A 12980-nucleotide genomic window follows, 5' to 3' on the forward strand; every position below is an offset into this window, starting at 1 on the left:
CAAGTCATTTCTCTTATAAAAATTACTTAGAGTACAATAAAACATCAAATTTCAAATAATTACATCAATCATAATTCAATTTACGTATTTATGAGTCAATCATCATCTAATTGCAAATAATAAACTTAAAATGTAGATTCAAATTTAATTTATTTTCCTTACAACACGTAGTGTAACAAAATATCAAAATCTGAAATAATAATATCGTATATCATTAATAATTAATCGTTATCTAATTACTAACAAATTATAGATCCCATCATCAATAATCGTAATACTATTTGGTAACGTTCTCTGTCCGGCATTTACATCATTCGCGCTTTCGATCATTGTAGTAACTCATTTCCAGTCGCCAGTCTTCAACAACCGCTTTCTTCTTTTATGGCACAAAGTGACGCTGACTCAATCGGTTAATTATTATGATAATTAGGCGACTTCAAGGATCCGCAACGCAAACATTTTACCGATTTCTTGTTTGCATATCTTTCGTAAAACTTATCGCATTTTGATGTTGTTCCAAGCGATTGAGACAAAAAAAAGCGGTTTGATGGAAAGAATTTCTGTAAGCTGGTTGTTAGTTGTAACAAGATTTCCGACTAACTGGGAAACTGTGAACATGATTTCTTCCTCGATGTTGCCTTCTAGCCACCTGTTGCCTGTACACGAACAATGGCCTAAAAATTTTGGCATCTTGAGCTTCTAGATCTTCTGGATCATTCTTGAGATTGTCTTGCTTTATTTCTGCTTTGATGGATCTGGTTATTCTGGGTCTTTGATTCGATGGAATTTGATAGCTGGCTGGAGGTTTCTGAGAATTACTTACTTCAATATAACCGTTCATTTCGAGATGCTCTTTGGCTTTTCCGTAGGCTTCGACCTAAAATTGATTGATAAAGATCGTGAATTTTATGTAAGAAAATATTTTTTAATGCAATAAATAAAATTTCTATTTCGATCTTTAAGATCGAGTAATCACTTCTCCGATAATTTATCATTCATATTTTGATGGTTAATAAAGAAAATTATATTGTTTGTATACAAATTTCGTGTTGTATTAAGTTTTTAATAGGTTAAAGAAAATTGTTAATAAAAGTAAAGAAGAAACTCCTTTTAAGGAAGATTATTAGTTTTTTATCGATATTTCAAATTTTGGTTTCAATTGAAATTAGGCTTACGAAAGAAACGTGTTTCCATAGTATAAGTGACGCAATATATATTAATGTATATATTTTAAATCGTCTATCATTTTAACTTAACTCAAACTAAGAAAATATAACGCCGGTGAAATAGTTAATTTTGTATGAAGTTCAAGATAAGACACAAATTTATTCCTATAAAATTAATTTCCCAATCAAACATTATACGTACATAAAAAGAAAAAATCTCGGAATGACAATAACAATTGAACAGATTTTCCTATTATCCCATTATTCTAATATTAATATCCATGAAATCTAGAAAATATTCCCACGCACCGTACGAGCAATCCTCGAAGTGTTCTCAATATCTTTTATAATTTCTTCCTGTGTCTTCTTTTCAATATAGCCATTATTCTCCAAATTCTTTTTTTGCACTCCATACGCTCGAATTCCAGGAAGATCCTCTTCGGAATTAATATGGATCTTTTCCACTTTGCCATCAAATCCATGTTGATTTTCTATATGCAATCTCCTAGTTCGACTGTTTTCCCTGAATTTCCTTGGAAGCCTGTCTGGTATGTCTCCTACAGTCCGTAATCGTGACACAGTTGGATCGGAAAACTCTGCGTTCAATGATACCGCATGGTTGACATCGAACGATGCCATCAGAAACAGAACCTGCAAAAGATTCAGAATAGAAACAAAATTTCAATGCACATAATTTTTTAATCGCATTTTAATTATGATTTTAAATATGATTTTAAGATAATTGTTATTGAACTTGGAAAAGACTGGACGCTTTTTGTTACGTATTGGTTAGGTAATCTACACTGTTTTTAATGTTTCCATAAACAAGTTTTGTTGATGCGTGTATGACATTTTTATAAGGGGTTGATATATTTAAATAATCAATGATATCGCTACTATAAATTTTCATGGAGTTTTCTAACTTTTTCTACGGTTGCTAATATTATTATCAAATCATTATAGCTCTATTATCATAAAAAGTTCTAAAAACTCAACCCCCGAGCAAAAAGTTTATTGTTTGCTAAACTTTTATCAATATTTTATTTTACTTGATTAATTTAAAGGTTGAGCTATTTATGTCAATATAATACTATATCAGTTAATATCCATACGGTATATTAATGTTATCACCAGAGTGATTGTTATGCATGAAGATGTATAAAATATCCAAAAGTAGAGTATTCGTAATAAGTTTTAACAAGTAAATCAAATCGCTGTTTAAAATGTATTCCATCAATTTTGTTTATAAAAATATAAATTTATATAAATAACTCTCTCTTACCACGAGTGCAGTCCACATGGCGCAAAGATTAACGTTTCTCAACTGAAGATATTGAAATCCACAACAACGCATTCCGTTCTCGGCGACACTTAGATCACGATTGAGGGAAGAGATTGGTCGAGCATCTGTTATATACGTGACGCGTTTGCGATCTCGAGGAACGCGATTAAGTTGCTGCCACTTTCGACGTATACAGAGAGAGGACGATGTAGTTGGAGCTTCCAGTTTAGATGTGAGTCATCTTCGCGACCGATCCTCGGAAAAAAGAAAAGTAAAGAGGGTCGTCTTGTTTCTTTTATCACTTTCGAATTGGCTTTCTACGCGAAAGCTCGAACACCTTGAATGTTTTCTTAGCCTAGCCTTTTTTACCCGACCTTTCATTCTGCGTGAAACGATAGCGGTATTGTTTGTAATTTCTTTCATTTTACTTTTTACTCCAATGTATCTTCCCGATGATATGCATTATTGCATTTTTAGCATAAATGTGTAGTATTGATAATTATTATAGATTTTTTAAAGTATCCTTTTGTTTCATATTTTCTTCCTTTTTTTTCTTTAGTTGTTATGTGGAGTTGTAATATTTGAGTTACTTTCCATAATTGTGATATTTGTAGAAATTTGATCATTGCTTTAAATTTTCTGTTATGTGGATCTGCAATAATAATTATTTTTATTTTTCAAGGTCATTTTATTGATAAAAGAACCGATTAGATAAATATAAACGCATGTTTTCATAATTGTGATATTTGTAGAAATTTGATCATTGCTTTAAATTTTCTGTTATGTGGATCTGCAATAATAATTATTTTTACTTTGCAAAGTCATTTTATTGATAAAAGAACCGATTAGATAAATATAAACGCATATTTGTGATTAGAAGCATTAGATATAACTCTTAACAAAGAAACCACAACTTCTTTTGGCGGCCACTCCTATTTCCTATATGAACAAAACAAACTAATTAGATGTAGGTCTTGATAAAAAGAAAAATGTTATAGTCTAACCAAAACCACTGAAACGTACATATCCATAGAATTAAATTCTATATTCTAATTTTATTATATTTCAAAGGAATCTTTATAATTTTCAAAATTATATTTCGTATTTACCAGTTTATTTCTGCAATTGCCATCCATGAAGAGTCAGCCCTTTGCTCATTGACTAACAAATTTCAAGAACAGACCCCTATTTCACACCTTGGTAATTCCCTTAAAAGATACTCCACTTATTCATCACATTAGTACGAAGAATTTTGCCAACATACCTCTCAAACTAGTCACCACATTTTTCATAGGTGTTAAACGTCCACTCAGTGGTCGTTAAACATTCGTATGACCCCGGTCATCCACAATTGGGATTCCTAAGTGTGCCTTTCTGCCCACTACCAATATTGCACAGAAAACAGTCAATATTTTGATCCGAAATTTGATTAATATTCATTCGAAAAGTATTCAGTTACGTCGAAAATACATTTGAAGGTTAATTATTGGAGGTAAATTAGCATACAATAGCGCGACCGGTAATAAATCCAAGTTTACGCGAATATAAATTCGTAAATATGCATATTCTATATTAAAATGTATGTATTTGGGATGTATGAATTTTCGTGCGAATTATTTGTGCTGCGCGCGCATCGTACTGCGCAGTAGCAATCTGAGTGAAACAGAAAATGAATGCAGCATCGTGTGCACTGTTGTATTTTGGAGTAAAATTGACAATTAAAATATCATGTATTTGTCGAATGAAAAAGAAGAATGCTTCGTAAAAATGCGCAGAAAAAATAAAGAAGGGAATGAAAATTCAAGACGATTTCCAAGAGTGTGAAATAGAGTTCCTTTCTTGGAATTCGCGAAACAATGAGATTCTTTGAATACGAAAATTCAAAATTTCCATCTCTTTTCTAATAAGGTTTCATATTTAAATATTTGTTGTTACAAGTATTAGTTGATGATGAATTTATAGTACGTTCGGGAAGGCATTTGATTTTTGTAAATAAAATTTGGCAGACATGGAATTGATCAATGGCCTTTCTTTGACTTAACAACATTCAAACAACTGCCTCACTCTGCTAATTCAACTGCATATCTTCAAGGTATAATATATAATTTTAATCTCTTATGTCTTTAAAATGATCAAAAACTCTATCCTATCATACATATACAATAGCTACCAAAAGTACCTACACATCGTTATATAGATATATTACAGCATTTTGATAGTATGAGGTCCATATAAGTGTATTAAGCATCGCATCATTTCGAAGTACTTTCGTATGACTATAAAAATATAATTGACACTATGAAATGTAGAAGTAATATGCAAATATTTTTTGTTCGCTTGATGTTGAACAATTGGAATCTGCTCTCCAAATTCTGAAATTTAATTTGAATGAACATTAATTTGATGTACACCCTCATCGTACATCTGCTCGACATCTTCGGTGAATGAATCTAGGAAGGAAGGAATGACTAACTATTCTGCCTAAAGGTATTAACATGTCGTTAATTCGTGTCTATAATGTAATGTATATAGTTATCGGGACTCATTCGTAGAAAACTGGTTTGTGAATATTTATCGAACACGTTTGACCACTAGAGACATTAATCTCTGAGAATTTAAACTTGATCATTATTTAGAGAAATTTATACGTATCTGGGTTGTTTATAGGAATTCCTTTTTAGGTTATCATGTTATTTATTAAAAACATAAATTATTCGTACAGATACTTGGAATTTAGAATTGGAATTTATAGATTTATCTTCTTTGATTCTGATTATTGTTTATCATGCTTTAAATATCTCTGAAACGATATCAATTTTATTAAAAAAATATATTAACATATGTACATGTGTAGAAAATGGTACATATAGTTGCTGCTTTTTATTTTATTGAAGATTAAAATTGAATGCCAGCATTAAGAAATATTAACATTTATGTTGGAAACTCTTATGAATATTTTAGACGTTAATGTATTCCGATTAATTTTCGGAGTAAATAGTGACACCGTTTAATTTTTCTAAAGAATTGTATGTTTTCAGATTCATTTACAATCTTGTTTAAAGATTAAGTGTAGAAAGTCTTGGATTGATATAAGTTCTTTCTCAAGGAAATAAACGGTAGTAGCTTGTTCGGAAATGTCATTGAAGTCCTCATTCCTTGACAACCTTGTCATCATTTACAACGTTCCAATCATCCTCGCAGTCTTAAGGTACATTTCACAGTGTTTCTATTGTTACTTTCTATTCTTTTTATAGCGTAATAATTAGAATTAATTTTTTATTTATATTTGTCGGAAGAACAGATGTAATTCAATTTTTTTATCTTTTAATACATAGATAATAATATATGTTTTCCTAATTTAACATTTTCAATGCTTTTCTTTTCAAAATTAATAATTTCTCACAATAAAAACCATTTATCATTATTATAGATTTGTAACGTGTCAACAAAAGTAGAAAGGAACCTAATTTCAAAACTTGAACGCGCAGTTCAATTTATATTCAATTTAATTGAAAACTTAGTTTCTTCCATAAAACGTCCTCTTTAATGTTTAATTAAATAATCATGACGTAAATGAAAACAACACTTTATTTATACATTGAAATATAGAATCATAAAGCGATAAGAAACGTATCAATCAAGATATCTTCTTTTCCCCTCTATTCAAGCACAAATCGTATTTCCTTCTTTCTCTTACTCGTTCTAATCCTCTTCGTTTTTAATAACCGCCGTTACGAGGTCTGTAAAAATATCGTGTTGGATAATAGTTGTCATAACCGCGATACGGTGTGTAACTGTATCGTCGATTGCTTTCGTCATAGTATTTAGACCGCTGCTGTGATTCCTGTCGATACCTAAACAGAGGTCTAAATATAATATCTTCAGCTACATCCATGTCACCTGTTTCTTGTGAATAATCCATTTGATCATCCTGCAGAGATGGTGTCAGCATTGCCCATTGCGACACGACTACTGGAGACAAGAACTTTTCGTTTGTAGCCAAACTTGGGGCTGCTTCATCCAAGTAGGACACTGGTGCACTGCTATAAGGCGATAAAGCAACAGTGTTCTGAAAGCGGAAATGTCTCCCTTTTTATTAATTTTTTATTTCTTCTTATATTGTAGATAGCAGTATTGGAATTTTTATAATTTTTTATTAAAATAATGTATTGCAGTTCTAAAAGAAGATAAATAGGTGAATATCTTGAAATTAGATATTATCCGTACTATATTATTAAAATATTAAGTGTTATTAGTGTAATATTATCAATAAGTATTATATAATATAATATTAGTAATATACTACTTATTAATATCCTCATTTTCATAAGTTTCTTTCTTCTATCCTTCTACTTTCCTAACTTTAAGTCCTTTCTTTCTATTTTTTTATTTTTCCACAACTACCATAATCAAAATATTTGTAATAATATCCCTACTTTCTAATTTTATCTTTCATTACAGATATTTTCTTCAAAAATTTACCTCCGACGGTGTGGAAGATTTCCAATAGTCAGGATTGACCGTCAATGAACTCTGATCAACAAAGTCTTGAGCTTTCTTCTGAATCTTCTCGCTGTTATGCTTCAAGAATTCAACCTGGCTATTCAGCTCGCCATTTTTAACTTGATTAGGCAGAATGGCCACGATGGGGCTCTTCACTTTGCCCTTATCAGCGTTTGAAGGATCAATGACCGCAACAATAGGAACGGCCACCTTATGCGAAGATGAGTCTTCCGGTAACACAATTCCGTAACTATGCTTGTCTTCCAAGAATTCGGTTTCGTTTTTACGTTTCTCGTTCGATGATATCGGTTGGGTCACGTTCTGCTCTGAGAAGGACTCGTTCTCTTTTTCTTCTGATCGGCCGTCGCTGCCCTGGAAATCGAAAAAAGACTAGAAATTGCCTGAATTAATAATTAATGAAGATTTTATGAGAATTATATTAGAAAGTGAATCATTTAACTAATAATCCTCTTTCGAAACATTTGATTTAATAATTTAAAACCATTGAATAAAGATTTAATCTAAAAATTTTAATAATCTTTAGAAAAATAGATAGGTAGAAAAATAATTGTTAATACTACTATAAGAAAAATTTGGTTTACGTAAAGTAATTAAACATCATACTATAGGATGAAGTTTGTAAAAAGATACTGCAATGTGGAATTTTTGAACCACATGCAAACGAATTGATTTACCCCGTAAATATCTACACTCGGTTACACGGATGAGGAAAAAACAATAGATTTATCTAAATAATGGATTGTGTTTTTCTAGCACGATCAGATAGATACGCTTCACCTATCGCAGACGAAGATCTCATTGGATGGAATGTCCATGTTAAATTATTATCCTCTACCTCTAGCGTATATTCACGTGCGTCGTATTCGAAGAATGCTTGGTTCTCTGGCGATGAAGACTCTTGAGCTTCTGCTTCCTTCGCTTCAGTAATATTTCTTCGTACGTCTTCCAAGTTCTCAGTGGGAACCACCAGAAGGTGTTCGCGTTTCGATAGTATCTTGAATAAAAGGTAATACAAATTTGGTACAATAATAGTATAATAAAATAATAAATTAGTATAATAATTATTATATATTATAAGTTTTCATTATCATTATTATAAAATCAAATGATACAAATTACCACAATAAAAAGTTTAAGAACTGATCTTTTAAATAACATAAAAAGATCTTAATTCTTATTTAACAGCAGCCACGATATAGTAAGATCATATAAACAGTCCAGTACCACAGTTTATATTTTTGGTGCATCGCGAAATATACTAATTATCTTAAAATACCTAAAATGCTAATTTTTAACTTAAATATTTTTCCACTTGAAATACTTAATTTTTAACTCCTAATCTTCAGGTTGTGCGAAAGGAGCACGAGTATTACACAAAAATAATAATTATAGTATATTTTGTTCGTATAGTCGTTTTATACAAACCAGATTGGGATTGGTAGCTGGCATTATAAATACATGCTTTTTAACAACTAATCCATTTAGAGATCTATTGGAAACTGTATGATGCACAGCATCCTGGACAACTGGATCCTGAACAACTGCAGCTATCGTTTCGTTCTTATCGTGTGGGGTTGGTGGAAGTAAACCCTCTACATCCTCTGGCGTCAAAGGTTTCCCCATTGAACCATTCCCATAGATTAAGGCCAAGCAAAAAACAAATTGCAACGTGATCGCCTAAAAGACAACAGTATTAAATCAATATAAAAAATTAATACATACTGAAATAAAATTTAAATTCTAATAATGATATTTTACTAAATTATTTATTATTTCAGAGAAACTATTTGGAGAAATGCTGAATAATTAAATTCGTAAATACATAATAAAAGCAAAGATAACAATCGAACATACATTGCGCAATATTCTAACGCTTACTCATGCAATACTGAAAATGCGGCATTCAAATTTTAACACGCAATTTTTACACTATACTTTTAATTTACATTATTTTATTAATCGTAAAGTTGTAAAATCCAGAATTTTAAAATTAATATTTTATGATTACAGATAGAAATGTCTTTACTCGAAAATGTATTACGTATATTTTACTATTTATAGAAACTGTGGTTATACATAATTACACCCTTTGTGGTACCATTTTATGTTTCATCGATGCTGTTATGGAATCTCCTTGAGTCTTCTTTTATAGTAATGCCCCTTGAATTTTCTCTTTCCTTGACAAAAACCTGAGCAACGTCTTTCCGACTTTGACTAGTAATAACGGTCTGTTCGTGTTTTATACCAGGTACCAAAAGAATTATCGTTGTCCTGCTAACAGACGTGAGTATCAACCTTGCGGTACATCACTTTGGCCAGTTGCGCCGTGAACTTGTCTTCTCGACTTCGCATATCACCATCGCATATCACTTTTCCTTGATCAGCTCCCGTTAATCAAAAATTGATTCTATACCACTACTCAGTTTTTTTTTCAGTTTTATTCAAAGTATAGTAAATTTGAACAACGAATCCTCATATTACATGTTCTCTCTTATAAGTGAAATACTATTGAAAATTTAATTGTTGATTTCATTTATTAAATCTATTAATTTTTTAATAACTCATTGTAAAAATGTTCTATTCGTTCCAATATAAATTTGCTAACTTGAAAATGTATGAAAACTAGAATGATGTCTTATCTCCGTTGCCGAATAGTGACTGAAAATATAATGGCCTGAAATAAGAGTAGGCAATAGTAAAGTAATTATATCTGTATAAGATTACAGCACCACACATACACATACACATCTATAATCATTATTAAGATTTTCGTTTTCGAAGATTTTTGTGTATTTATTCCAAACGTTGTTCACGTAAACGCTATTTTGAATCATCAGGATTATTTGGACACTAATTTGGTAATTAGTATGTTGTTAATAATATTCAGACGTTTAGCGATCACTTTACCAGTTATTTCTATATAGCCAACTATAAAAGGGGCAACTTCTTTTTCCGATTCTTTAGTTTCTCATTACCACTTGAACAGCTCATACCGTTATCGTCGAATTAAGAATTTAGATTGAACGATCTTAAATATTGTCCATTTTTAAGATTCTTTAGCAGTGACAACGAAAAGAATGGCACACTCTGTTCATTTCTTCAGTTTGATTATCTTATTAAAAATTCTCCAAGCATTTGAATGCAACAATTTGGAGACAGAAACACTTTCGATGCAATCTCCAAATTCTGATTTGAGAAATGACAATGAGACAGTATATAATACATCAAAAAATGACTCAACATTTATAAGCTCTACAAAAAGACCAGCTTCTTTGGAAGAAAGTGCATCAGTTTCTAAAACATGTTGCAAGGAAGCATTCACAATGACAGAGTCATTTACAATGAATACTACAGGATCTAAAGATAAGGAAGAAAATCAACAGATAATCACCATACTTAAAGAATCAATTCATAATTCCGTTTTAGAACCTTGGTATCGTGTTAAACGAGATAGCCAAAATGAAGAATACCAAGAGCCATTAAATTCAGACGAATCTTCGCAGGATAATACTTCTGATTCTGATCAGGGATTAGCTGTGGATGAATCTCAAAATAACGATTATGAGACCACAGAGGAAGGAACCGAAGATGCATCAAATAAAAATTCCAATGAAGAATCTTCTAGTCTATCTGATCCTGCACAAATAGATTCTGCGAATGTTAAGAACATAGAAAAAAGGAACACATATTCAGAAGAATCTAGGGAAGAAGGCAGATTGTATCCTCCTTGGTACCAGCCAACATTTGGGAACAGATTTTGGTCTAGTGGTGAGAGAGATTCTTCTCGCCATTTTATAAGGATTCCAGTATTCCCAGGAAAATAGTATGTTTTTTATATGTCTGTGTATTCATTTGATTAATTACAATAAATGTATATTATGTATATATAAAAAAAGTAAAAAGATTTCTTAAGTATTTTCTTACAAGAAATTTATTGAATGAGATTAATAATTAGAGTACATAAAAAAAAATCATATTACAAAAACAGTTCATCAATTATAGTTAAAATACTTAACAATATTGTTTTAAATAAATACATATAAGATGCTTACTTTGGTGCCTTTGGTAGTTTTTCCTTACAACTAAAAATTACCTTCAATTAGAGTATTATCTTAAATTACTAATTCATACTTTTATACAATATAAGCTAAGATTTCATCTTACAAAAATCAGTACAAAATTTTGTGACAAATTACAGAACATAAGAAAGACTAAATAATTTGTAGAAAGAGAACAGAAACTTATACATCAGAGATGTTGTTTTCTGCATCTACTGATGCTTCTGTTTATCACGTGGGCAGTTTGCTCATCCAATTATCAGCTCTACTATTTATACTCATCCATTAACGAGTCCGATAACTAACGCAGCGTTAAAGACCTCTCTATTTCCGCCTTCGATAACTTCCATGCCTTGTAAGGATTTTCTATCGTTCTCATCAATAATAGAAGAAATGTAACATGAAATTCATCTTCGAAAATTGAATAATAGTTAAATCTTCAAAAACTTATACTCTTCAATATTCTTCCTATCTCTATTGCATCCTTCCTAGAGATTACAGATTTTCTTTTAATACTCTTCTTAGATTCTTCTTAATTTTCATTACATTGCTTTCAAAGAGCTCTAGCTTTCCTCTTTTCCATAGAATCTTCCTCAAAATTGAACTTCCTTTCCACTCCATAAAAAAAGGGAACTTCATATTCCTCTTTTCAGTCATAAATTTCCGTATATGCTCCTTTATGAGGTGGTTTATGGGTTACATGCATTCCTTTAGCTTCCAAATCGTTTGTCCTTTTGTTTGTCATGTTGTCAACGTCATAACCGGCTCTATTAACGCGATTCAGAAGCGATTTTCTCGACGATTCGTATCTCTGACTCGTTGCCTATACGCCAACTGCTGTCGGTAGACGAACAGTGGTCGAAGAACGTAAGTACCAGCTGCAGTTTCAAGATCTCCTTGATCTTGTTCTTTTACATCGCGTTTCTTGATCAAAGTACCATCAAAATCCCCCTCTGACCCATCCAATTTGCTCAGGAGAAATGCGTATGCCACTGGAACTGAGTCATCCTGTCGTTTGCTTCTAAGATCGGTTGGTTCCTCGAGCAAAGTCGAAATGGTGGCAAGTGGCTTGGAATTGTCCAGCTTGACCGGAAATGCGGTGCAGCAGCCAAGGAAAGTCAGAAAGAAGATGATTGCAACGGTTTTCTGAAATGAAGAAACAAAAAATATTATTACTTTTCTAAGTTTTTAGATTTATCTAGACGAAGATAGATTTTTGCTGATAACTCTGAATATTATTATGTCATTTTTTTTATTTTGTTGCCTTCTACATCATTAGTTTTATCATTCCACAGTATAGGATTATAAAATTATGTAGTTGCAAAGAAACCTCACTCAAAGATGTTCTTTTATTAAAATACCAATCATAATTTCCACTTTTCAATAAATTTTCACCGCCGTATTGTAAAGAATTCAGAGTTTCATCACGTATCAACCGAACTGAACTTATTTAAATAATCTCAAGATAATCTTACCATCTTGCTACTTCAGTGAAAAGCCCTTTCAAGATTCAGGACCAATCTTCCAATCTTCAAGCTTCAAAAACACCCTCGAGTACTGTACTTGAAAAATGACTTCACAGATCTTCAAATTTTCGCTCAAAGAAGATAAAAGCAAGAAAAGGTGCAAGTATAGTTTGTATAAAATCACTTCTTGTCTATGAAAAACCACTAAATCTGTTTGTAACAGCTCTGTGGCAGGTTTGTGCCCGGCAAAGCATCCTCGTAGCATTTATATGAAATAATGACGTCAAACGTAACCACGCTAATCGTACAATGACGTTCTATGGCAAGTGATAACCAACCTGGTAAACCAGTAACATCGATGCATCCTCGAGTACGTGTTTTTTTAAAAACAGGTATCCACCAAACGGGGGTGAAACGTGACGTTGACTAAGAGGCATGCTCACGTCAATCCTGATCAAACACTGGCAATTCTTCGTCGTTTGTC

The 12980-nt window shown here is 31.7% G+C and overlaps 2 protein-coding genes across 3 annotated transcripts; both read right to left on the reverse strand.

Moving 5' to 3' along the window:
• Positions 1-133: 133 nt before the first annotated feature.
• Positions 134-2574, reverse strand: LOC122569326. The gene is made up of 3 exons (XM_043730205.1): positions 2449-2574; positions 1476-1817; positions 134-877 (listed from the first exon to the last, which is right to left on the reverse strand). The coding sequence occupies exons 1-3, from the start codon at positions 2518-2520 to the stop codon at positions 575-577; spliced, it is 717 nt and encodes a 238-aa protein (XP_043586140.1). The 5' UTR covers positions 2521-2574; the 3' UTR covers positions 134-574.
• A 3444-nt stretch (positions 2575-6018) lies between these two features.
• LOC122569323 lies at positions 6019-12952 on the reverse strand. Of its 2 annotated transcripts, none has more exons than XM_043730198.1 (5): positions 12835-12952; positions 8398-8649; positions 7808-7966; positions 6931-7323; positions 6019-6517 (listed from the first exon to the last, which is right to left on the reverse strand). In XM_043730198.1, exons 1-5 carry the CDS (start codon positions 12931-12933, stop codon positions 6167-6169), a joined length of 1254 nt encoding a protein of 417 aa, XP_043586133.1. In that variant the 5' UTR covers positions 12934-12952; the 3' UTR covers positions 6019-6166. The 2 variants fall into 2 exon arrangements, with proteins under 2 accessions (XP_043586133.1, XP_043586134.1); XM_043730199.1 differs by lacking the exon at positions 12835-12952 and adding an exon at positions 9071-9183.
• Between the last annotated feature and the right edge of the window lie 28 nt (positions 12953-12980).

Source organism: Bombus pyrosoma, linkage group LG7, assembly GCF_014825855.1.
Source record: "Bombus pyrosoma isolate SC7728 linkage group LG7, ASM1482585v1, whole genome shotgun sequence".
NCBI lineage: Eukaryota > Metazoa > Arthropoda > Insecta > Hymenoptera > Apidae > Bombus > Bombus pyrosoma.

Excerpts from the sequence above, each read along its gene's own strand:
- LOC122569326 (XM_043730205.1), bottom strand. The coding sequence starts at position 2,520 with ATGCGTTGTTGTGGATTTCAATATCTTCAGTTGAGAAACGTTAATCTT. Across the intron at positions 1,818-2,448 it reads CCATGTGGACTGCACTCGTG|GTTCTGTTTCTGATGGCATC; the intron begins GTAAGAGAGAGT and ends AATCTTTTGCAG. Across the intron at positions 878-1,475 it reads CTTCGAGGATTGCTCGTACG|GTCGAAGCCTACGGAAAAGC; the intron begins GTGCGTGGGAAT and ends AATCAATTTTAG.
- LOC122569323 (XM_043730198.1), bottom strand. The coding sequence starts at position 12,933 with ATGCCTCTTAGTCAACGTCACGTTTCACCCCCGTTTGGTGGATACCTG. Across the intron at positions 8,650-12,834 it reads CGATGTTACTGGTTTACCAG|GCGATCACGTTGCAATTTGT; the intron begins GTTGGTTATCAC and ends GTTGTCTTTTAG. Across the intron at positions 7,324-7,807 it reads CACGTGAATATACGCTAGAG|GGCAGCGACGGCCGATCAGA; the intron begins GTAGAGGATAAT and ends TTCGATTTCCAG.